The sequence below is a fragment of the Mastigoproctus giganteus genome, chromosome 13 (genome assembly GCF_048544385.1).
Source record: "Mastigoproctus giganteus isolate SK-2022 chromosome 13, ASM4854438v1, whole genome shotgun sequence".
Taxonomy (NCBI): domain Eukaryota; kingdom Metazoa; phylum Arthropoda; class Arachnida; order Uropygi; family Thelyphonidae; genus Mastigoproctus; species Mastigoproctus giganteus.
This window is the reverse complement of record NC_143587.1, coordinates 166,922,364-166,947,564: the sequence shown is the minus strand read 5'-3', so window position 1 is coordinate 166,947,564 and position 25,201 is coordinate 166,922,364. Positions and strand designations below refer to the sequence as shown.

The 25,201-nt window shown below is 38.5% G+C and overlaps 1 protein-coding gene across 1 annotated transcript in view; it reads left to right on the top strand.

Annotated features, from left to right (window-relative positions):
* The window catches only part of LOC150076580 (ninjurin-2-like), a 62,782-nt gene that overhangs the window by 33,066 nt on the left and 4,515 nt on the right, over nucleotides 1-25,201 (top strand). The window contains exon 2 of the mRNA XM_090387137.1: nucleotides 20,702-20,902. Coding sequence (XP_090243263.1) covers nucleotides 20,702-20,902 — 201 coding nt within the window. The remainder of the gene's footprint in view (nucleotides 1-20,701; nucleotides 20,903-25,201) is intronic.

Here is a 25,201-nt window from a genome sequence, read left to right as displayed (position 1 = left end):
TGAGGAAGAATTCTAAATGCGAATGCAAGAAATATAATTGCAGTGCCACACACACAACAACATCCTATTTCAGTATATGCATTGAGCAGTTTCTGAACTCCATCTTTGTATGCAGGCGATCTGTGGTTGCACAAAAACTTTCCACAAAGCCTCATTTTTAAGCCTGCCATGTTTTTAATTTTAACACCTTAAGGCATTTTTAAAAGCTTTCATTCTACAGAGTCTCTCTGATTCGAGGCCGTCAAATCAAATTAAAGATTCCCTCCATCATTTTTGCCGCACCGATCTTTGGAAATTTCTCACTATGGAATGGGTAAGATGAATACATCTTACCCATTCCATAGTGAGAAATTTCCATCCCATTCCATCTTACCCATTCCATTTGTGAAAGGAATGGGTAAGATGAATTCATCTTACCCATTCCTTTCACAAAACTCTTCATTAGACCAAGTTTAATTTGTAGAGACGGAAGGAAAACCTCTATTGGATGCAATATTCGATGTTGGTGCTCTGTTGGTACCAGAATTGGCATATTGTCATCTGGAGGAATTTTCACGTCGCTCAATCCAGGTTCAGATAAACAATGGTGGTCTTATTCTTCGCTGAGAATCGTAGTATATTTACATTACAAAAGTAACACTCACTATCGTGATCTTTTGGCTCCCTCTATTTCATGGGTATGGCAAACTGCATAGACTACTCTATTCAACCAATCGCATAATTCATTCGAAGAAGCGGTGCGAATGACATGTAGGGCCCACGCTTTCTTCTGGTCACCTAGAGCAGTGGTTCTCAACCTTTTTTTTTTTTTTTTTTTTGGCTCGTGGCCCACTTCTGAGTTTCATTCACCTCTGTGACCCACCCCTCATAATTATAATAAATGTTAAATATGCGCTTTATCAACTGCACGTTTTATTTATAAAATGTATTATTTGTTTATAATACAGGAACTTCCAACTTACATAATACACGACTTACGTAAAGTCGAATTTACGTAAGTTTTTTCCGGCCCGTGCAAACTTAAAAAAAATCGTGGAAACGTATTTTGCACCCGTAAGAATAAATGGAGGTATCGTGAAAATATCGTAATGTGAACCCAATAACACTGTTTTTTTTTTTAATTTGTTCCAAGTCCTTGCAAGTTGAAAATTTCACTATATTACTAACCTGTTCATTTCTCTAAAAGATCATATTTATAATGGAAATTGCACTATCCTTTTCCTTTCGTCGTTATCATATGTTCCCGTTATAAGAATCAGTTTTGAACGCCTTTGTGATATTTTTTAAAGCACGTTTCTGGAGGTCACGACCATAAAACAATTTGCATTTTCCGGTTTATTGGGTTTTTCTGTTGGTGCATCTAATTATAAACGGGTAGTAAACTCGATCTTATTGCATTTCCGATAATATCGATAACTGCATTTGTGTAGGTTTTTACGCTACTATGGTGAAATGTGTTCCCCCTTCACTTAAATCTTCAATCATATAAAATACAAATTTTCAAAAACTTCTCTTCATTCCTATTTGCGTATTACAATGATGAAGTGAAAGCAACCAACGGAAAGTGCAAGTGCTGGCAGTGCCAGGAAACGAAATAAAATTGATTTAGAAATGAAGATGAAAATGATTAAGAACTACGAAGCAGGACAAAGTGTGTCATCTATTGCATGGGAATTAGGTCTCGCTGCTTCAACAGTGAATACTATTTTAAAGGACAGTGCGCGTACAAAAGAACATGTCAAAGGATCAACGCACTTAGATCAACAGTGATCACAAAACAGAGTTCAGGTGCTGTTTCAGCACCTGAAAGCTGTTTTGTGATCGAAGATGGAACAGCTGTTAATAATATGGATGAAAAAGCAGATTCAGAAGCGAGTGCCCCCGGGTCTAATGACCATTCGAGCAAAAGCAACAAGTATTTATGAAGATATTAAGGATAAGTACGGCGAACCCCAGCTCAAGTTCATGGCAAGAAACGGGTGGTTTAATAGGTTCAAGCATCACGCTGGTTTCCACAACGTTAAAATATGCGGTGAAGTCACCAGTGCCGATTCTGCAGCTGCAGAGAAATTTAGTGATGTGTTGAAAAAAATTATTGATGAAGGCTGCTATTCAACGCAGCAAATTTTTAACGTTGACGAGACTGCTCTCTATTGAGAAAAAAAAAAAAAAAATTCCAGATCCAATATACATTGCTAAAGAGGAAAATACAATGCCAGGTTTCAAGGCGTCAAAAGATAGGACCACGCTCTTGCTTGGGGCTAATGCAGCAGGATATATATATATATATATATATTTTTTTTTTTTTTTTGGTAGTTGTTGGCGCATCGGCTTCTGTGGCCATAATGCACCTCCCAATGTTTTTTTTGCAGTACTTTGATCCAAGCCCGAGGCGGGATTCGAACCCAGCAGGATATTACAGATTAAAACCACTGCTTGTGTACCATTCTGGAAATCCTCGTGCATTTAAGGGCATCAATAAAGCCACCCTACCCGTACATTTCCGATCGAAACAGATCATGGATAACAATGTCTCTCTGCGGATTGGTTTAAATTGGTTTAAATTGGTTGAAAAATAATGTGAAGACAACGACGTTCCTTTCAAGATGGTGCTCCTGGACATCCTACGCATCTAGATGATTTCAATTCGAACGTGAGAGTCATATTTCTAATGCCAAACACGACTTCACTCATCCAACCTATGGATCAGGGTTCTATTTACGCACAACATTTGCTCAGGCATTGTCTGCAGTAGACGATGAAGAAAATTTTACGTTAAGAGACATTTGGAAATCTTTCAATATTTACCACTCCATCTTAAACATTAATAATGCCTGGGCGGAAATTACTAAAAGTTGTTTAAATGGCGCATGGAAGAAAATATGCCCACGGCACGTAAAAGGCTTCGAAGGATTTGAAAAAGACGAATCATATAAAGCGGTTACAGATAAGATTGTAAAGGTTCAGAGCTACTTCAGTTGGAGGTTGATGCCAAAGACGTGAAGGAGTTAATATATCAAGAAGAGAAGGAGTTATCTAACGAAGAACTTATTGACTTGCAGGCAGCGATAGCGGAAGAAGAAAATGCTGACGAAGCTCAAGATGAACCAAATGAGAAGCCAAGACGCTTCATCACCAGAGAAATGGCAATGGCATTTTGTGAAATTGCATCGGCAATGGCCAGTTTTGAGAAGATGGATCCTGACAGCGAACGATACTTAAAAGTTAACAGAGGGGTGAATGATATGCTTGCTTGCTACAAATAAATCTACGATGAAAAGAAAAAAGCCACCGTCCAGTCATCCATTAATATGTTCTTTCGTAAGGTTGAGCTGCCGACCCCTTCTAAATCTCCACAGCCCTCAACCTCCGCAGCGGCGTATTTATCAGCTGATGATGTCTATTCTGGCAACGATGCTCGAGGGGTAAAACTGACTGACAATTATTCCTGTCTCTTCTCTTTTTTTGGTAATTTTACAATTTTGAATTTTTTTTTTAAATTGCACGCTTTTGTAATTTTTTCTGCGCATGAGATAAAAAATCGAATAAATACAATAAATAATTCTATTTACCTGTTCGTCGAACATTTCTTTTTTGATTCAATCAATTCATAGAGCACAGTTGCGAGTACTGCACAAGCATGGAGAAATTCCCGACTTACGTAGAGTTCCGCGGAACGCAACCTTACGTAAGTCGGGGGTTACTGTATTTTAAAAACAGATAAAGGATATTTTACCTGTCACCTTGTTCTAATCTAGTCTTATGTTAAGCTACAGTTTGAATTTCAGTATTTGGACAGTTCATGCGCTTGTCTCGTGTACTCGTATGTGAAACTCGTGACGTAATGAGGTTGTATACACTGCGAGGGAGATGATTATTGCTAAAATATTTTATCATAAGAATAATAAACCGAATAGTTTAATTTTAAAATATAAAACTATGGGGTTTTACAAAGTATAAAGTATAACTTATACAAAAGTTGATTATTATCTAAGGATAGAACCCATTTTAGTAAATTGATTAGGTAAATTTTGGAAGTCAACTGAATTCGAACAGAGAGCAGTTAGAAATAAATCAGTAATGAAAAGTTCGCTACTGTGTTTTAGTAAAGATATGCATCGTTCTCTTTCTTAGTTTGAACTTGTTTTCAAATGTATCGCTATGTACTGCTTCAACACGGATGGAAAGAAAGGTATGAGCCCATTTATTTCTTTGATTCAAAGTGTACGACTGAACTTTAACAGAAATCCTCTGATTATAGTATAAAACTGTGGCCCAATATACGAAGAATTCATTTTATAATTCAAAAATCTGGTGAACATTGGAGCTAACAAGTGTCTACTTCTTTAAAAAAGCCTAAAAAAAAAAAAAAAAAAAAAAAGGTGAACTGCAGCCATTATCAACCCACTGCAGGATGGAAGCCTCTTCAATAATTCATGCTGAGGGAAATGGACCATAATCTGCCACGCTGGTCCAGTGCGGGTTGGCAGATCGACGTATTTAGCGGTCAGGGGCTTGAACCCCGGTCTACTCAAAGAGTATGTGCTACTGCACTCCCGCTTAAGCCTACATAAAACTTAATAAAATATACCGCTCAGTTAAGACCGAACAGCGTTCTCGAAAGCAGGGTCCGTGCTTAAAAATGATATACAATACAAAAAACACCTTGATTCGTCTATCACTAAAGGCAAACCGGTTTATAAAACTAGCTTAACTCGGCCTACGCAATGTCTAGGCCACATAGCCAGATTGTTAACAGATAACGACACTGACGGACAGTTAAATTTCCTGCCCAAGTAATGCCCTCAACCTTCGTCAATGATCAGAATAACCAGGCAACATCTTGTAGAAATTAGAACATTTCCTCTTTTGGCAAACAACCAGCGCTTACGGGATCCCACGGTTCATTATCAAATAACTCAGCTCATACCATCTCGATCAGTTGCTCTCCTTCATCAGCAGTGTGCCTTATCATGTCTAGGGGTAAAAAAAACCCCGAAAATCCCTAAAACACCCAAAGTGCTTGTTCCTCGGTTGGACAAAAATAAAGACAAGGATAAGGATAAGGATAAAAATCCTCATGTGTGGGTGGAAGAGTCTACCTCAACTATGGGAACAGATGTCATTGTTATTACTTCTACGGTTAATTCGGATAATCAAAATAGTTCTAGTGAAAATGATATGGTTCAGGATTCGTCATTTACAGAGGGTTTGGACCTTGGAGGGTCCCTTGAGGCTTCTGTTGTGTATGCAACGGTAGCCAAAATTCGAAAGGCTTTGGGAGAGTATGTCAGCTGATTCAAGCAAAGTAACAAAGTTGGCCTCAAATCACATCCATAGTTTGTGGACAGATTTGGAGGTAGTCACAGCAGCTTTATTGATTGACAATGAGCGATTTAAAGCTAAATCAGCAGAACTAGAAATTCGGGCAAATCATTTAGATCAGCTAATGGAGAAGCGGGCAGCTCCTCACAGATTATTTGCTGATGCAGTTAGGCAGAATTTGGTTTGTGAGAATTCTGATGGTGATACTATTGTTAGGGAGGCTACTGTGAGGCGTGCAATGAGTGTTGCCGGCTGCAGATAAGTTTGTGCCTGTGTCCTCGGTCACTAAAACATTGTTATACTTAGACCTACAGAGGATTCTGCTTTGGCTTCGAGCCAAGACGTCAGGAATGCGGTGGCAGATGCAATTAAGGATTAATAAGAATATGAAGATTAAAAATATTCATCTCCTGAAGAATAAAAGGGTTTTATTGGAAACCACAAACTCAGAAGATGCAACTTTCAGCTTTAACTTTCAGTTAAATGCAACTTTCAGCTTTAGGCCTCTCGATCGATAGGCCTAAAATGTCTACGGAGTGTCCAATGTATAAAATGTATACGGAGTGCCCAAAGAGTTTACAAAGGACGAAATCCTGGAGGATTTATACTATAAAAATTTTAAAGATAATGAATTTACCCAGGATGAGATAAAAGATTAAGTAACATTCCAATTTAATTCTGGTTCTGGAACTAAAGTAACTAATTGGGTCATTGGTTTCAGCCCTCGATTATATAAATGCTTGTCTCATAATGAAAGAATTTTTCTTGGATTCGGTTCCCATAGGTTTCGGAAATTCACTGTGGTGAACAAGTTTTAGATGTCTGGGTTTTGGACATGGTGCGCAGTCATGTTCACACAAGACTGTTTCTTGTAGTCACTGTGCTAATGGAGGTCATGTTTTCGCTGAGTGCCCTCACAAGGAGGACCCTCCACAATGTATTAATTGTAAGAGAACAAACAGAGATTGGAATTAGCAAACATGCGTATCAATAATGTATAATAGCTCCTTCCCTGATTTTACCTCTGGAGCTTTGCAAGGACATAGAGATTTAAAAATTTTGCAAATAAATGATCAGCTCTGTCGGGCAGTTGCTGATGAAATAAGGGTGATTGCCATGGAGAATTGTATATACATTGTTTGTATCCAGGAGCCAATTTATTCCTCACAAGTGGGAGGGGCAGCCCATAAGATTGAGTTTTCCTTCTTCTGCTAGAATAGTAGCAGCTGTGGATGTTACACCAAAATCCGCTATTGTCATTTTTAATCAAGACCTTGTTGTAACGTCAATCACGGGTTTTTGTTCGGCGTGTATGACCAGCATTCTTGTGTCTTCACAAGTTTCTTCTTTCTGCCTGGTGTCACTGTATTGCCCTCCATCTGAAGATATTCAGATAGCGCTTCATTATTTGGAAAATATTTGTTTTAGATATGCATCCAATAATCTCATTGTGACTGCTGATTTTAAGGCAAAATCACATTTTTGGCACAGTGGATATACTGATGTGAGAGGGAACCAATTTAAAGACCTCTTATTATTTCATAATCTAGTTGTTCAAAACCTTCCAAATAAGCCGTTCACCTTTTCAACTGTAAATGGAAAGTCTAATGTTACTGTGACATCTTTTCGTATGTGCGAGTCTATTTTGAATTGGGAAGTCAATTCTGGATTAGTAAATAGTGATCACCGTGCAATTTCATTTGATCTATGTTTCCAATGAGGGGAAAAGAGCTTTGCTACGAGTGATCTGTCTAGATTTTGTATGGACCGTGTTAACTGGAACAATTTTAAAAATTATTTGACTACAGTTTTCGATAGTGATAACTGGAGAGAGTTTAAATGCTATGACAGCTTATGAATATGTAACTATGTACAGTATCATATTTTCCAGGCTTGTGTGCACTCCACCAGGAGAAAAAGGACTAAAAAAATTGTCTGTCCCTTGCTGGACTCCTGCTTTGTCTGCTCTGAGATCTCAGGTATGCCAGGCTCGGAAAGAAAGAAGATGGCCTTAGTTGCTAATGCTCCTAAAAACCAAAAAACAAACAAACAAACAGCTAGGAAAGAATACCAAAGAAATAGACATCTCTCTAGTGTTGATGTGGAATAATTTAAAAATGCCTATAAAGAGAGAAGAAAGACTTTTCGTAAGGCTATTGCTGAGAGCAAGAGTTGGTTAATGAGGTTGGTAACACAGATCTCTGGAGTCTCGTGTATGAAATTTCTCGTAATAAATTGTTTTGTGGAGAAATATACGACACTGTATTGAACAATAATGATGAGACATCGGATTGGTTTTTCTACTGTGGAAACGATTGTTAGAAGACTATTTCCTCAGGATCTTCCTCAAGATGATTCACCTGAACAAGCGGAAATACGCCGGATTAACTCTGAGTTAACAGGAGCAGGTGACTCGGATGTTGAACTGTTCAGTTTGGTAGAGTTGGGTGCAGCTGTAGCTAAATTGAACGTTAAGAAATGTCTGAGTTTGGACTTAATTGAAAATCAAGTAATCATTAAGTTTTATGATTTTTTCCCCTCAAATTATGTTAAATTTATTTAACAAATGTTTCATTGAGGGTACTTTTCCAAGACCGTGGAAGGTGACAACTCTAACGATACTGCATAAGCCTAGGACTGATCCGAGAGCATACAGACCAATTTCTCTCTTGGCGAACATGGGTAAAGTTTATGAAAGGTTACTTGCTCCCAAAATTTCCGCGATGTTAGAAGATAAGCATCTGTGTTCTGCTGATCAGCATGGATTTAAGAAGGGGCACTGTACAGAGGACGCAATAACATCTCTTTTAAACTACATCAAGGATTTTTCTGATAAATACGTTCTTATGGTCTTTATAGACTTTGAAGGAGAATTTGATTCGGTATGGTGGGAAGTGCCCTTTGATCTCTTGTGCTTGCACAGTGTAATAGTTACATATTTAACTATTACACTGTGATAGTATAAGGTCATATTTTCAGGGCAGATTTATTACTGTACGTGCACGTCATCTTCATATAGTGCCGGTGTTTCGAAAGGTTGTCCTCAAAGTTCGGTTTCGGGACCTCTCATTTGGAATGCAGTTTTAGATCAGTGGCTTATTAAGGAGGGTACAGAGTTTGTTAAGATAGCCTATGCTGATAACCTTGTGATTGGAGTTTCTGGGCGCTCCAGACTTGTATTGGAAGGAAAAATACAGCCAGTTTTTGATGATTTAATGCAGTGGGCCGAATTGAACAAATTGAAGACCACTGCAAGTAAGACCTGTTTTATGGTTTTTAAGAAAACAATTTGATTACGGCAGACCTCCAAGAGTTCTTTTAGGTGGAGTTCAGATTCCCTATGTGGCTAAAACTAAGTATTTGGGATTAATCATAGATGACAAGCTTTCCTTTTTGCCACAGTTTCACACCTGAATGTAAAAGTAAGACACGTTACAGCTTCCATTGCTAGGATTTCTCGTAAGTAAGGAGTGGGGATTGAATAAGAGGGTGTTGTCATTGCATTATAAGACTATTTTTCTCCAGATAGTGGCATTTGCGGCTGTTGCTTGGTTTTTTGTGGTAAGTAAAACTAGGATTCGATCGAAACTTTTATCGCTTAAGCGCTCTATATTATTAACTTTACTGAAAGTTACCTAGAACAGCGGCTACCATGCCATTGGAGTTATATATTGTCTACAGAGGTTTTTTGTACAAATTGAGAAGGGTATGTTGTTAACGTTTTTGGATATCACAATCGATTTGGAGAATAATATTAAAGAAGAAAAACAACGAATATGGAATAAATTAATGGATTTATGGCAAACCATATGGGAAAGTGGAGGTGTGACGAGGAAATATATCTTCCCCAGGTGAACTATGCATTGTCAAAAACCGTTCTATGTATACTACATTTTTGTTAACAGGACATGACTCACTTAGGGCCAAATTATATGAGAGAGGTTTGGAGACAGATCCTTTCTGTACGTGTGGCGAACAGGAGACTTGGATGCATGTAATTTTTTTATGTCGGGGGTATGAAGACCAAAGGCAGACTTTGATGGCACATAATCCCTGCTTATCGTTTGATACAGTACATTTACTTATTGCAAATCGTGACTGTTTTAATTCATTTCAGGACGCTCCAGACTGGGAGGAAAACCTGGTGACTGGATTGTCTTCATGGAGTTTCTTGTTGGACCCGATTCCTTGTGTCGGTTCTGTAATTTTGGAGGACGTTGCGTTCAACTATTGGTTTCTACCTCTGGCTAGCAGCTGGAGTGCTGGACCAGATTCATCGTGTTTGGTCTGGTGCTCTGGTTAGTTGTCTTTTGTGCAGTGATAATGAATACTTCCTTCTGGATTCTGGGGGCTGGACCTGATTCATTGCGTCGTGTATGGTGCTCTAATGGTTCTGTTATCCATGACGTATAGTTGGGCATTTGCTGGATAGTACCTTTATTGGGTTTGGAGGTTCCAGTGCATGTGGAACAGCAAATGAGGAAATATTCAGTCGAACTGTGATTTTTGAAGTTTATAGTTGTGCCATCCAGACTATTGATTTTGTGTGTGTGTGTGTTTTTTTTCCCTGCTGGCTACCTGGTATGGGCAACCCGGGGAGCGGGGACTGCTGGCACTCACTGGTATTGCACTACCTCCAGTAGGTGCGGGATTTCACGAGCGAATTGCGCTACAGTAAAATCAGACCCAGGTAATTCAACATACTTTTCCAGGACTGCTTTGTAAAGACTACCTATTCACAAGTTCTCAAGGTAGAGTTGGGCTTATGCCTGGGAGTTACCCTGATTAGCGCGCGCGCGCGCGCACACACACACACACACACACACACACACACACACACACACACACACACACACACACACAAGTGTTTAATGATATGTACAGAGCATCTAATTATATGTAAATATATATTGTATATAAATCATGTATATACTTTGATGTACATAATCTTGAGATTGTATATTGTGTGTAATTAATAAATGAATGAAATTATCATGATGCCAGTGTTATCCCAACAACACTTCCCCGAAGATTAAAACAAATATCCCATCTGGACGCAACTTAAGGGTAAGATCCATTGATCTGACTTGTCATAGGCAAATTTTCTCTGTATTAAGCTTCTACAGAAAATTATACTAATGGCAATGACTCAGATTATTTCTAACAACGGAGCAATATGGCCTTAGTTGCTAATGCTCCTAAAAACCAAATAACAAACAACAAACTAACATTTCTAACAAACTACCACAAGTTCACCATGCCTGTCAGGAGAGATAAATGCAACAAACGCCATCCTGCAGGCCATTCGAATGCAACGAAGAATTATCCACCACCTATATTGATGTAAAATCGGCAATCCTCACTGTTCATATTCAAACGCTGATCCATCTGCTGGAAAAATCGATCTGCATTCGCGGGAACATTCTTTGGTTCCCGACTATTATACTCAGAGAACCTTAAGATGTCTTACAACCACACCAAGTCCTATAAAATCGTAGCTGGTGTTCCGCGTGGTGGGGTTACTAGCGATGATCTGGTTTACAGAGTTCCTTGTTCCCTTCATTATGAACAGGGATGTTGTAGTAGTAGTAGGATTTTATGAGACCATATTGCTCCGTATATACTGTCTATGAACTGCATGTGTCCTATGACCGATTTTCCGTTTTCTGGACTCAAAATTCGAGCGTCCAGGAGAAAAACGAGGCTACTCTCGCCCGAGAAGACTAACTCAGCCACGTGAAAAAGGTCCATAAAAATTCCTCATATCATCAACATGATTCGAACTAAGATCTTTTCTACCAGATGTTGGGAGGACGGACGGCGATTCTGCCGAATATGCTACCCACGAGGGAGAACAGGGAAGACATCAGCCACTGTGCCACGATAGAACCAGGGAGCTGACCTCAACACTTTCACAAGCCAGAAGCTACCTAACATTATTATTATTAAGTTTGCTTTCACCCCGTGTATATCTGGTTGGCTAGAAGGGTATACATAGAATTTTAAAAGAATATTTAGATTCATAGAAACATAATTAAAAAAAAACATATACATTAAAAGAACGATTGAAGCTTGTGCACCATCAGCCAAAAAAAAAAAAAAAAAACACCACTCCCATTTCACCCCTCCATTCGTTCGAAATACCTGTCCAGCCGAGCCTTAAATTTATTTAGGCTATCTACTTCTACAACAAGGGATGGAAGTTTGATGCACCAACCAACCAACCACCCGTTGGCTAAAGGCAAATTTCCGCACATCTATCCTACATCTGTCTTTCCTCAATTTGAATTTATGCCCTCTCAGGTGATTATTCTGAGCAAGAGAAAGAATCCCATTGGCATTGAGTATACTCAAACCATTCAAAGCTTTATACACGTCTATCAGATCACATCGCCGGTGCGTAGTCTCCAGACACTGTAATTTGCAAAACTTAATCCTTCCTTCGTAAGAGCAACCCTTTGTTCCATTCACTAATCTTGTTGCCCCTCTCTGTACTCTTCAGCAGCTTTACATCCTTCTTCTTGAAATGAGGCCTCCAGACCTGTATACAGTACTCAAGGTGTAGCCTGACCATTGCCTTATACAAGGGAATAATCACCTTATCCCTGCTAGAAAAATTCCTGTATATCATTGACAAGACATCATGAGCTACTCTTGCAGCTCGTCTGCACTGCTCGGAAAACTTCATATCTGCCTGCACAATTACCCCCAGGTCCTTTTCATTCTCTACCATTGTCAGTGTAGTAGAGTTGATACGTTGCTCTGGAGTTACTGTTTCCCATATGTAGTACTTTACATTTGTCAATGTTAAACTTCATTTGCTACCTCTCAGCCCATATGCTCAACGTTTCCAGATCCTGTTGCAGCAGCATAGCGTCAGTAGTGTCCTTAACAACCCTGCCAACCTTTGTATCGTCTGCAAACTTGGACATTAAGCTTGATATCCCAAAATCAATATCATTTATAAATACTGAAAACAACAATGGACCCAACGCTGAACCCTGAGGGACTCCACTAATAACACTAGTTCACGATGAGCAGCGTCCACTGATTACCACTTTGTCTTCTCTCTCTCAACCATCCCTTTATCCATACCAGCAATTTGCCTCCAATGCCACACTGCTTCAATTTGTGTAGCAGTCTTCCATGTGCAACAGTATCAAAAGCCTTTCTAAGATCCAAATATATAATATCAAAGTTATTCCCTGCATTCCATAGTATCCAATCAAATACATCATAGTATCCAATCAAATTAGTCAGACAAGACTTTCCCTTAACAAAACCATGCTGTGTCCGAGCTATAGCTGAACTCTTGTCTAGATGATCCTGCAGTGCTTCTTTAACCAGTGCCTCCATTAATTTTCCTGGAACAGAAGTTAAACTCACAGGTCTATAATTACTTGTGTCAGCCTTTGATTCTCCTTTGTGAATGGGGTCACATTTGCACTTCTCCAGTCCATGGGTACCTCCCCTGAGTCCAAAGAAGCTCTCATAATTATGGCTAGGGGTTTGCTTACTTCCTTTGCTGCCTCCTTTAATATAACTGGAGAGATCCCATCCACCCCGGATGCCTTTTTTATGTTTATCCTCAACAATTTCTTCTCCGCTTTCCTCTCAGTTATTACGAAATCATCGAATGTAGATGCAAAATAATCGTTTAATTTGTTAGCCACCTGAGCAGGATCCTCAACTGTTGAACCATCACTGTCCAGTGGACAAATCTGATTCATCCCTTTCCTCTTAGAGTTTACATAGGTAAAGAACTCTTTTCTGTTTTTCTTTGCATCCTTTGCCAAGAATTTCTCATAATCTGCCTTTGCCTGCCTAATCTCCTTTGTGACTTGGTTAGAGACCAGCTTATATCTATCATAGGCTTCCATGTCACCCATTAATTTGTATGTATCCCATGCATTTTTCTTCTCTGCCATATGTCTCATTAGTTCATCTGACATCCATTTAGGCCTAAACCTTGAACAATATTTCTTAGTTGGTATGTAAAGCCTATTAGCTTCCAAGATAAGTTCGTTGAATGCTTTCCATTTTGAATTTGCTATTGGTAACATCATCAGTTGGTCCCACTGTATAGAATTTAAATAGTGTCACAGACCATCGTAGTCGCCTTTACGAAAACAAAAACCCTTCCCTTTACCCCTGATGGTAGTTACCTCTTTGATTAAATCCCACTTCAGCACACTGTGATCACTGCCACCTAGTGGTTCCTTTATCTGCAGATTCTGAATGCATGAAGAATTACTACTGATAATCAGATCAAGAGTATTACTCCCTCTAGTTTCCTCCCGAACATGCTAATGTAGAAAACAATCATCCAATAAATCCACAAAAGACTTGCTAGTGTATGAGTGACCAACCCACAAATTCCAGTCAATATCTGGGAAATTAAAATTTCCCCATTATAAGACTCTGATTTACTGGCCCACTATTTCCCTGTATAGTTTCTTATTATACTCATCAGAGTCATTAGGCCTATAGCACACTCCTACTCTCAATTTTGATCTCCCGATGCTTATCACACCAAACTGACTCAACACTGCACTGTCCAGCGATGTCGACTGGCTTCACTTCCTTGGATTTTATGTGTTTCCTTGGATTATAACCCCTCCTTCCTTCCTTCCTTCCTGTCCTGTCTATCCTTTCTGTACACATTGTACTCCCCAAATTCCAGTTCTGCATTCCTTATATCTGTGTGACACCACTTCTCTGATATCCCAACAATATCTGCTTTTGATGTTTTGAGCAATACCTCAAATTCATTTACCAAACTACTAGCATTGGTGTACACGGAAGTATACATTATACATACAGCTGTTCCTATTCTTAGCTACCCTAACACAATCCATGTGTTTACTTTTACCGCAATGACTCCCAGCAGTCTCTGAAATAACCTGCATCTTGTTTTCCAAGCTGCTGCTCATTCCAATAGAAGCAGTGCAAGAATCACTTCCACCTCTGCCAGTGGCTACTGTTAATCTATTAGTCCTTGTATCCCAAGCTAGCAGTTTTCCGACCCACCTAACACTGCCTCAATAGCATCATAAAATATTCTTGCACCCTTTCTATTTAAGTGTATCCCATCCCTGTAGAAGCAGTCTCTCCTGTTAACAAGTATAGACCAGGCTGAAAAAAATTGTACGCCTTGAGCCTTGCACACATCTTTCCAGTGCCGAATTGATCGACAAGGCTCTCATCCTATACTCCCTCCTATCATGCCTGGGCAGAATTGCAAACACTTTCAAATTCAACCTTAATTCACAACTTTTTTTCAACAGTGACCTGTACTTGTTAAATAATTCCGCCGGTCTCCTATTCTTAATGTCATTAGTGCCAACGTGTACAACTATATCACCTTTTGTGCTCTTAAAAGTTGATATCCGCTCTACAACGTCATCAACCTTTGCCCCTGGCAGACATATCCTGGTCCTGTTCCACCTATCCTTTTTACATACCATGTTCCCTGTTTCCCTGACAATAGTTACCAACAACTACTAGTAGTTCCTGTGGGACCAGCCCATTCTGCCTTGTGAGTTGCCGCTGTGTTGCGTGATGACCAAGTGCAAGCTCTGGCGTTGATGTGGGCAGCTGAGAGCTTGATGGGCCCCTCAATTTAGATCCTTCGAGGACATCCACCCTGTCCTTCAAGCTCTCATATAGACTCATAACAACGCTGAGTTGTCGCCTGATTTCCTTACACTCCTTACATCGCGCGCACACACAAAGACATTCCCCATGGCAATATCATGTCCCGTACCCGATTGCTCCACAAACATCAAGCAAGCAGTGCATTTTAAAAGGCTGTGATTCAGAGGGCAACTGCCCCCCCCCCTCAGTTCTGCTCTGGCCACAGCACTCCCATTAGCTTGAGCCTTTTGCTTTGCTGCTCTGGTCTGAGTCATGATTTCGATTTAATTTCAATAAAATTTCAATTTCAGTACAAATTATAACCCTAAACTTGTATACCGACACAATTATAACGCTATATATATTTTTCAGTATCGAGTATTATCTACGAGTTCCGTTTATATAACTTCCGTATCAAGTTATGTATTAATTAATTATGTTACGTTTGTAAAATCTAAGTCGTTATATGTATTTAGTTAAAAAGTACAATTTAATTGACTTGAAGTTTAACAAGATTAATAGATTTTACTGATTAATTGACAATATTATATTATATACTATACTAAGCTAACGCTATCTAGTTCCGGATCAAAGCCTTTATAGGACTCGGATACTGGCTCTTCAGATGGCTGAACAGAATTTCAGCTAAGCCTTTTACCATCTCAAGAGCTGTACCATACTCCAATTTAGAGGTCACACTCTGGAGACAAATAATCACGTCAAGAAACATAATGACCCTCGCTCAGCTTTTAACGGGACGACTGGGTGCACCGAAAGCCCGAGAGTGAATAATAATACCCGGCGAAAAACCAAGACGAGTTTCAGATTAGGAACCGCAACTGAAAGCGGCATTTACGCAGTTGGATAGCCTCGGAAGATTCTTTCCAGCAAACACCATCCAGCTATTCAACAACCTCAATATCAATCCTGAAAAGATCTGCAATTGCAAATCCTACAGAAAGGAAGTTCTCAGAAACTCTTACTTGCAAATACAGATGTAAGGATACAGTTTCAGCACCTTGCTCGGCCAGGCACGAGCCACTGGGCTTTAGGAAACCCAACCTCATCAAGAATTAGGTGTCAGGATTATCCTACCTACCCCACTCTAATCCCCACAGAAGAAGACGACTGCTGGAAAATTGAACTTTCAAATTTTTATTTTACTGTATCGCGGTCATTCCTGTTGTCATGTTGTTTCATATGCTGTATGTTGTTTGGCTGTAAATATTTGTGTTTATGTAAATATGGTGAAACTCCCACATGTGTGTGTGTTTAAGCAGAAGGTATGCTTCAATTGTCACGATATTATGTTCTTACCAGTTTACAGTAGTTAAGTAGTAAAAGCCTTTGCGAGTAATTAATAACTCAAATACTTTATATTCCAGATAAAATGTACTTTATATTCCAGATAAAATGTATTTCATAATTGTATTGCATTTTGTAACATAGTTGTATATGTATGATCACCCCCTAGCCAGTGGCTGTAACAGGGTGTTCTCCTAAGAGAAATAAACTGATGATAATAATAATAAGAAAAAAAATATATCGTATAACAATGGCGGAAGTTGCGAACTGTAAATCTATGGACACTTAAGTATTAATTAACTTCCAAATCTCGCTGTCTCAATTCAGAATAAACTAAGGATCCTGACTAGGTCTATAAGCTACTTACAGAAAATAATTTAATATAACAATTGGTCAATAAAGCGGCTAAATATGGTTAAAAAACTTCTCGTTTAGCGGAGCTGCAACTTGTAACACGTGGATTTGATACCCTTACCCACCAATACTAAGTAATACCTACAAAATCTCCATCTAAGTTAAAGTTTAAACTAAGTATCGTAACTAGGAAAATTAAAATACTCTAGAAAATAAGTTAATATGCCAATTTAAGCTAATAAAACATAAAAAAAAACTTCTCTATTCCAGGAACAGTAAAAACTTCGCCTGCACAAGGCTACTCTCGTTCTTGTTCCCTCGAACATATATATATATATATATATATATATAAAATATTGGTGTAAATACACCATAGATAACTCTTAAACGAAGAAAACTACGTAAGTAGTGTAAAAGGGCATCATTTTACCTAAAAGAGAAGACTATTGTTACTTAAGTAACAATAGTCTCCTCTTTTAGCGAAGCGTTACTTATTCGAAGTAATGAAATACATGGAAACTCATTCTGAAGGATGAGCCCAATATGTGATACAGATAAAATGATGTCCTTTTACACTACTTACGTAGTTTCGTCGTTTAAGAGTTATCTATATAATATTAAGAGTTATCTATATAATATTGGTGGATTTACACCAATATTATGTAGATTATTTACTCTCTTAAACATGTGATGCCTTGTTCCATTTAGTTTTACTTTAATATATATTAACATGAGGGATATAACTTAGGTTTAAACACAGGAAAATTAAGTTTGCAATATGAATTCAGTTGTTAAAAATACAGCCAGTCTTCAAGTACAGGAGTTCCTAAATGTATGCATCCATAGATGGACGCATACATTTAGGAACATTGCCTACAGGATTCACTGTAGTCAATGGCTTCGATGCAAGTCTTCCAGGATATTCTTGCCTTATTTCTTGTCATCCAATAGTTTGTTGGGGTCACTTCTGCAGCTGGTTGAAATGTTGAATAATATTTGCTGGGAACATGTCTCTAAGGCAGACGTGGTTGGTAAGAATCGACCTATAACGTCGATTATGTTGCTCTCTAGGATGGATAGTTTGATGCTGAGATGATTTCTTAGACGTTGGCGGAATCTATCCTATTAATCAGTAATTTGGCAAGAGTTATGAAGTTCTTTTTCAGAATTTTGATTTTTCATGGTGTCGTATTCATGTTTGCATGTAGTATAGATCTAGAGATGATGAATGGGTTACCATGTATCCAAGCAAGATCTGCATGGGATGATACCTTGATGACTTTATTGCCATTTATTACACCTTGTATATCATTTTTCTCCGCTTCTTGGTGATAGATATTTGGGAGGATTTTTTTTTTTTTTTTTTTTTTTTTTTGATTTAGTTGGGGCCCTGCCATAACTTTTGCTTCAGTCGCAACCCTTCTCACCTGTTAATATCAATTGGCAGCATCGTGTTTCTAATACAAGTACAAAGGAACACTCAGACTTTGGGGGGGGGGGGACATTAAACCCAAAAGTGATCTTTAGACAAAACCTTGACAAGCTTCAGATCAAAACCAATTGGCTCTACTGGCTAAAAAAAATCAACTGACTCACATCGGTGATCCCGAACTGGTATAGTCAAACCTTTACGGTGTTGAAACCGCCCCATTTAACATGAGGAGCATTTGTATGGCATTGGTCCGAATGCCTCCTGCCCAGAGAAAAACTATAATGGCTAAAGCGCTAAAAATAAGGACACTACCGTCCTTGGTTGAGTAAAAAAAAAAATACTTGTTTCACCGTAAAAATGATGATCGGACTCATCTCCCTGCCACATCTCGGGGAATGTGGTGCTTGGCCAAATCCTCAGTCCCACCTGCGAGCCACACCTGTGCTGACTCCAATATGTTTGCTTTATCGGACTTATTCCTGGCCATGTGGACATGTGTGTAGACATGTGTTCATGTAAGGGGCGGCTCCTAGAACGTCAGTTCAACTCCGCCTCGTATCTCTGTGAAGAATAGTATCACTACTAATGGGCCAGATATGTGTGTGACGTCGGTTTGTGTGTATTATGTGTGTGTTCTGGCCACTTGGCTACTCAGAAGCATCAATCACCTGGACATATGATTCTGGGTAGTCGTCCACACCACGGGAAGGTGGGCCAGTTCCAGTAGATGGGACACCTATGGTGTCCCATAGTATGAGAGTATGAGACAACAAAAAAAAAAAAAAAAAAAAAAATCCTTCTCTAGGGCCCACTCCAGAGGGGAAAAAAAAAAAAAAAAGAAACCCGAAAGTAAGAGAAAGAAAAGAATAAAAATAATTAACTAAGATAACAAAAAAATAATAATAATAAAATAAAATAATAAAATGAAAAATAAAATAAATAAATATATATACTAAGTATATATATATATATATATATTGGTTTTTAGCATATATACACAAACATACATACATATATATACCAAAATGTGAAAAGGGAAAAACCAAGGGGGGGGAAGAGGGAGCTAAAGAAAAGAGTAGATCTTCCAGTTGTGCAACCAGTAAGAACGGCAGCATAAAAACACTTCGGTGCCTCCAGCCAGATGGATTTGATCAACCTCTTATCACTGGAGCCGACCGGGCTAGCCGGGTGGGTAAAGTTTGGGTTGCCAGGCTTTACCCTTTACCCGGGTGGGTAAAGGGTAAAGCCTGGCAACCCAAAGGTCGCGGGTTCGATTCCCGCCTCGGGCTTGGATCAAAGTACTGCAAAAACCTTGGGAAGTGCATTATGGCCACAGAAGCCTATGCGCCAACAACAAACAAAAAAAAAAAAAAAAAAAAAAAAAAAATCACTGGAATCATACTTTTCCTTAGTTCAAATACTTCTTTAGCAAATACCTGGAGCATCTGAAACTTACTCCAGTCTCTTAAAAATATAGCTTCTTCTCCTGGAGCTATACTCTCAAGAATTTCACGTATCGGTGTCCTGGCATTGTCATATATTGGACAATCATATAGTATGTGCCGCCAGCCTTCCCTGGCCCCGCAAAAACAAAGGTCCGTGTTACTTAGTCCTAATGCATATAATTTCTCATTCATTGACCCGTGCCCTGTTAACAAAAAATGACGACTGTAAACTAGGTGTAAACCAATTGCGAACCTTTTTATCATTCAGAAAAGTCACGTTCGGGATAAATAAGTTGGTCACTCTTCCAGTAGGTATGGTATTCCATCTTGTCTGCCGTAAATTGATTATTTCATTCATACATCTTTTCTTTTCGCTTCTACAGTCAGAGCGAATATTGATTTCTATATCAAAAATTTCTGTAGGAATTTCCCTCTTAATACGGTAGCAAAAACCGCGATACAACAAATGTAAATCCAAGGGTAGCGCTCTGGCCAACACCTGCAGCGCGGCAGTGGACACCGTTCTGCACACTCTTAGAATACCAAGAAGCCAAATGCTAACAAGACTGATGGCGGCCTCCTGAAATTTTCCACCAATAAGAAATGCAGAAGCAACCTGCTCAGCCCTCCTCCCGCAGGCGCCTCCGTAGCCAGGTGGGAAGGAGCAGCAGTGCGTAGCACATGCTTCTTGATTAGACCGGGGTTCGAGCCCGTCACCACCAAATACGGAGGATGTGGAAAGGTCAAGGAATGACCACCGCATATCCCGGAGCAATATGGCCTTAGTTGCTAATGCTCCTAAAAACCAAATAACAACGTCAGCCTCCTCCCGCAGATAATGCTTTGGCAACAGATGGTATCTGAAAGTGAATGAACTAGACATAACGAAGCATTTATCGATGTAATGCAACCATGATCCTAAAATTCCGACACATAGGGTATGGATAAATTCCTGTGGTTGTTGAACCATATAAGGCCTTTACCTTATACATCAGAAAATTCTTATGCTTTAATTTTTTTATGTCTAATGGCGAATTCTGGAGACTCCCGAGTAATCTTTAATAACCATACTAACGCAATCTGCAGTCGTATCGTCACCATGCCCTTTAATATTGATTTATGTCACACAAACCAATCTATATACTTTCATTATTATTTTATATAATTTTATATATATAGTCACAGCACTTTACTCTCCTTTCAGGATACCGTCCCTCGCACCAGAATACGTTCTCCAATGGACGTAAATCTGTATGCAACCAAAAAAAGTGTAGCTCAAGGAATGATGGATATCGCATTGCTTACATCGAATGCAGCGCAATTGAAGTTGGTCTTACAAACTGATGGAGCTATAAGTTTGCGCCTAATTACGATAACGTGTATTAGTATATCTATATGCTTGCAGGTAGGTGGCGCTTCCTCTATGTTATATAATATTTTTTCATTAGATTGTGAAAGTTTACTATAAATGAAAATTACAGCGTCTACAAAACTATTACTGCACTTTCTGCAAAAATAGTGGCTCAAACTGATGTCTGCAACTTAAGGTTTTTAAGTGTTCAGCTTATACTAATTTACTGCATTGGTGCGCAAACTATGGGGTGCAACCCCCAAAGAGGTCGCGGAAATTTTTAAATAAAATTAGTTTTTGTGTACATCAAAGACAAAAAAACCCGCTGTTAAAATTACTTTTTCAATGCTGTAGGTGCAGAGACCTTCCTACTCGAACGAATTCTGAGATACGAAAGAACCCTATTGCCACTCTATTTTTTAGAGTGGTTTTACGTGTGATGCAGGTGGCTTGCTTACTTATTGTCCTTGTGGATAATATGGCTTAATTTGCTCACTGGCTATGGACACACAGAAAGCAGCTGAGTAGTGTGACTTCTCAGTATGTATTAATACTTCTCAGTACTACTCAATTGGTGAATCGTAATCCCTCTAGCTCTTAATTCGTGCTTCCTACAGCAAAAATTTCTGAAATTGCCTGCAGACCAGATGAGCGAATATGTTGGTGGCAGTAAATAGCAAATCTGTTGCACGCACGCTTTATTCTGCTTCGTAATTCGGTGCTTTCACGTCAACTTGGATGTGTTTTTCATTCTTCCGCTACTTTTTATATTATCGTTGTTTTTAAGAAGAAAAAAAAATACCTTTTTATATTTTTTCCCATGGACAATTGGGTAATCAGAACAAAAAGGCCGAGGAGTGACGACAATAATTTTGCTACAGGTACTTCAGAAGCTAATAAGGTAAGAAATATTATATCATGTGAAAATTTGGACACTAACATTATTTCAAGTGTAGGGCAACCACCAATTTCTGGTAGAGAGGCTTCATATTCCAAATCAAAAGGAATGAAAAAGAACAGAAAATATCAAGAAGAATTTATGAAGTACGGCTTTACTTACAGTGTTGTTGTTGTTAATGAGCAACGTCCTGCGTGCGTAAAATGTTATGAAAAAGTGGCTAACGAAAGCATGAAACCTATTAAAAGAAAAAGACATTTACATACGAAACATCCAGAGAGGACGAAAAATACTGAATCCTTTTCAAAAGACACGCCGACGCCATACAAGGTGTGAAATCTTCCATGAAGAAACGCTACTGTTTCTTGTAAAGCTTTTAGAGCATTGTTGGAAGTTTCATATTTAAAAGGAAAAAAATTGAAATCACATACTATTGCTGAATCAAAAATGATTTCAATTATGCATGGAGAAAAGTACAGCAACGATTTAAATACCATTTCTCTATCCGGAGACACAGCTATCGCGAACAACATAACATTCAATTTATTAAATCGATTGAGAGAAAGTCCAATTTTTGCAATACAGTTAGATGAATTCACAGATATTTAAAACCTTGCTCAACTTATTGTATATGTCAGGTACTGCTACGAGAGAGATATTTTGGATTCTATTTTGCAAAGCTTTGGAAGGAAGAACGACGGGCGAGATTTTTAATATTATAAATATTTTCTTTCAAATAAATATTGTCTAAAGTGGAACAACTGCTTTGCGATTTTTACTGATGGTGCGGCTGCATTAACAGGATAAAATAAAGGTTTAAAAAAGAAAGTAAAAGAAATTGCTCCAAATATAGTTTTCAATCATTGCATTAGTACAAATCGCAAACTGATTTTCACCAAGTTTGAAAGATGCGATAAGTGTGATCGACTATTAAAAAGCAGTAGCTTAAATAGCAGACTTTTCACAATGCTTTGTAATGAAATGGGATGAAACGCTTCTTTTATATACGAAAGTGGGGTGGTTGTCCAGTGGTAAAGTGTTGCTTTTTGACCTCAAACAAAGTTTTAATTTTATCGGTAAAAATCAGAACCTAAATTGTTTACAAATCAAAAATGGCTTGGAAAGCTTAGTTCCCTTGGTGATATATTTGAAAAACTTAATGATTTAAATTAAGTCTTTAAGGACAGGGAACAAATAATATTAATACTCAGTGATAAAATAGAAACTTCCAAAGGGAAGCCTAATCTTTGGAAAAATGAATTTGAGCGTAAGAATACTGCAATGTTCCCATGCCTTTTTGATTTTGCTATAATAGTGACATTGCTCAATTTAGCGATATCATTGCCACCCAACTAACAATGATAATTAAGAATTTTTCCAAATGATTTTATATATCTCTAGAAAAAAAGTTGTATTGGATTCGCGATCCCTTTGCTTTTGATATTTCCTCACGTCCCAAAATTATTTGTTTGCTAAATTACCATTCAGCAAAAGGAAGATCTTATCGACCTGTCGTCTGACGAAGCATTACATACTCTTCTAAGACTACTTGTACTTGGGAAAACTTTTGGCATTCTCTTCGAGACGAGTATCCAGAATTGGCGATACAAACATTGCTACCTTTCGGGTCTGGTTTTCCAAAATTAACAATATAACAAAACAACAGCCTTCCAGACTTCGATCCAGAAGATAACATGAGATTAGTAATTTCAAACATTGCGCCAGGTTATCCAGGCTCGTCCTTCTCATTAATTGTTTTGTAATCTTAGTTTGATTGAAGAATAAGAATTTGATTTGTTGTTTTTGCTATATTAAATTAAAATATTAAACAATTATTTTAATGTGTAAATTGAAAAGGAAACAATTTTTTTATCCCTTTCTCTGAAGTCGAATAAAATTTTCTGCTGCATAATTTATAAAATGCCATTTTTCTCCTCTAAAAATCTGGTCATCCTACCTCGGGGTTTACATTGAGGGGTCGCGTTAATTTTATATTTAATACAGGGGGTCGCGAGCGAAACAAGTTTACGCGCCAAAAGCATCAAAGACAATACATTTGGAGATGTATGTGCTGGATTCAGTAAAAATGGAATAAATCGATGGCGAATTGAATCTAATTATTGAAATGCATTGCCTCTAAGGATAAGCAGACACTTTATCCCAACCGAGGAATTTCATTCTGATCCCCCCCCCCCCCCCAATAAGTTTACTGCGTGGCTAGATGTGTTTCTTTTCCTTGGGATTTCTGGCTTATTGGCTACTCAAGTCCTAGTACTCGGTTAACTCAATTTTGATGCATCTGTACAACTATTAATCTAAAAGTGAAAAATTTCCTTTCCATGCAGGTTAAACAATTCACAAGAAATCCTACTCGCTCTGCCTAAAATCTTCTATTGAGAGCCGCGACTTAAGAAGCCATTAACAAAATTCTTCAATCTCTTGTGGCAGGCTGGATCAAGGATTACTGACAGGTTCCTTCGTTAGATCAGGGACTGGTTGAGAGGAGAGAAAGGGTACTCATTCTTCAGAGTGAACCAAAGTAACAAGCAGAATCCCTCGGGGAACACTTCTGGGAGGTGCCTCTCTCTTGTCTCTAATCTTCCTCGATGACACCGAGGTGGGAATACAAGGGAAGCCACCAAACTTTGCTGGTGATTTGGAAGTAGGGTGGATGGCTAGCACTAGGCTATGTTAATTCAAAATAACTTTGATCGTTGCATTTATCGTCTGAAAAATAGCAACTAAAGTTTAAAGCTTCCAATTAAACTTTTTAACTGAAAGAAATCGGGAAGTAACTTGTAGGCTAAAGAAGAAATTAAAAAAAATAATAAAAATAAGTGGTTCCGGACAAAACAAGACGATAGGGATACGAAATTTACCAGGCCGCATAAACATGCAGCAAGCAACGCACATGGTATTCTATCTACGATTTATGCAAACTTTGCAACCAGGTAGAAGGATGTCTTTCTTCTTGTGTATAAGGTGAGACTCCATTTGGAACACCTTACTGAAGTCTGGAAGTGCTTCAGAGAGAAGGTACAGTACTGCTATATACAGTCCTGATAGAGGCTTCTCAGAGACCGTTATATTCCTTGATTTATAGTAGTTCACTCTCTTCACTCAAACAATCAGTTGTAAAGATCGTCACAAAGTACCTATTCAATTCATCATCCACTTCGTTTGGTTGTCTGTGAATCCGTTATTCCCGTGTTGTAAGCGGAGGCCCTATCTGATTTACCCTCTTCATTTTTCTTGTATTCACATTCTACTAGAACTTATCCTGTTCCTTGTTCTCTTTATCAGTGATTTCTCCTATCTAATTTATTAAATATTCACGGGAGAAGTGGAGCACGATTCATTCAAGAGACTTGAACCTTGCTGTACTGTAAGTCATACAGGTTTGTAGAACGTAACCCCCAGAGGGTAGTCATTAAAGCTCATGGGGGGGGGGTCAT